General features: G+C 45.4%; 1 protein-coding gene across 1 annotated transcript; it reads left to right on the top strand.

Moving 5' to 3' along the window:
• Positions 1 to 43: 43 nt before the first annotated feature.
• Positions 44 to 721, top strand: LOC140919190 (uncharacterized). The gene has a single exon (XM_073364760.1). The coding sequence runs from the start codon at positions 44 to 46 to the stop codon at positions 719 to 721; it is 678 nt and encodes a 225-aa protein (XP_073220861.1).
• Positions 722 to 1259: the final 538 nt, after the last annotated feature.

Below are 1259 nucleotides of genomic sequence, written 5' to 3'. Positions count from 1 at the left end.
GGTTCCCCAAGGAAGAAACGACATGACTGAAGCAATCCAAGCCATGAATGCTATGGCCGCAGCAATGGCCCAACAAGCTGCGATCCAGGCTCAACGAGATGCACAGAGGGATCAGAGGGATGAAGCAGCCAGTGCAGCAAGAGCATTGAATGAATTTCGTCGACAAGATCCGCCTAAATTCAAAGGGGAACATGACCCCGACAAGGCTGATCTTTGGCTGCAAGAAATCGAGAAGATCTTCGAGATCTTACACTGCTCTGACAATGCGAAAGTAGAGTATGCAACCTATTTGATGATTGGTGAAGCTGAATACTGGTGGCGAGGTGCGAAGAAAATGATGGAGACAAATCATGAAGAGCTAACCTGGGAGGCTTTCAAGAATAAGTTCCTAGAAAAATACTTCCCGAAAAGTGCTAGGGCTGAGAAGGAGGCCCAATTTCTGAAGTTGTATCAAGGGAATCTCACGATAGCGGAATATGCGGCAAAGTTCGAGTCCCTAGCAAAGCACTTCCGCTATTTCCTAAATCAGATAGATGAAGAATACATGTGCGAGAGGTTTGAAAGTGGGCTTAGGTATGAAATTAAGGAGTTAGTGGGGCCCTTGGAGATACGCCAATATCAAGTACTAGTGGAGAAATGCAAGAAAGTGGAGCAGATGAAACAGAGCCGTCTGAATAGGGGTGTTGTAGGTGGACCCATCAGACCTCAGGTAGAGATTTAAATCCATCCATATCATTAGAGTCATAAGTTTGGCCTCTAAATGTGAATATCTACCTCTAAATGTTAATATTTGAAAACAGGGGCATAACGACCAACATAATAGGGGCAAGCAGCATCAACAATACAAGCCATATGCCCGACCACTGGGGAATGCTAGAGATCAACCTCGACCTCAAAACGGGGAAGGTCAAGGGCCAAAAGTTCCAAGTCAGAACCAGGCGTACCCTGTTAAGTGTTTTCGCTGCAACAGAGAGGGACACAAGATGTCTGAGTGTCCAATCAGACCAAGGGTTTGTTACATTTGTCAGAAACCAGACCATTTTGCAAATGAATGCCCTGAACGGAAGGACGATAGAGCTGTCAACCGCAACAATATCAACGAAAATGTTGTACGCCCCACTGCCAAGGGACGTGTCTACCACATCAATGGAGAGGAAACTCCGTCTTCCTCTGAACTTATCCAAGGTGAGTGTTTAATTGCTGGAAAATCACTTAACGTAATTTATGATTCGGGGGCAACACACTCATTCACTTCATTG

This window comes from Cicer arietinum, unplaced genomic scaffold, assembly GCF_000331145.2.
Source record: "Cicer arietinum cultivar CDC Frontier isolate Library 1 unplaced genomic scaffold, Cicar.CDCFrontier_v2.0 Ca_scaffold_5784_v2.0, whole genome shotgun sequence".
Taxonomy (NCBI): Eukaryota; Viridiplantae; Streptophyta; class Magnoliopsida; order Fabales; family Fabaceae; genus Cicer; species Cicer arietinum.
This window is presented reverse-complemented; position numbering and strand designations above follow the sequence as displayed.

What these genes read in the sequence shown, in the direction of transcription:
- LOC140919190 (XM_073364760.1), top strand. Translation starts at nt 44, where the DNA reads ATGAATGCTATGGCCGCAGCAATGGCCCAACAAGCTGCGATCCAGGCT.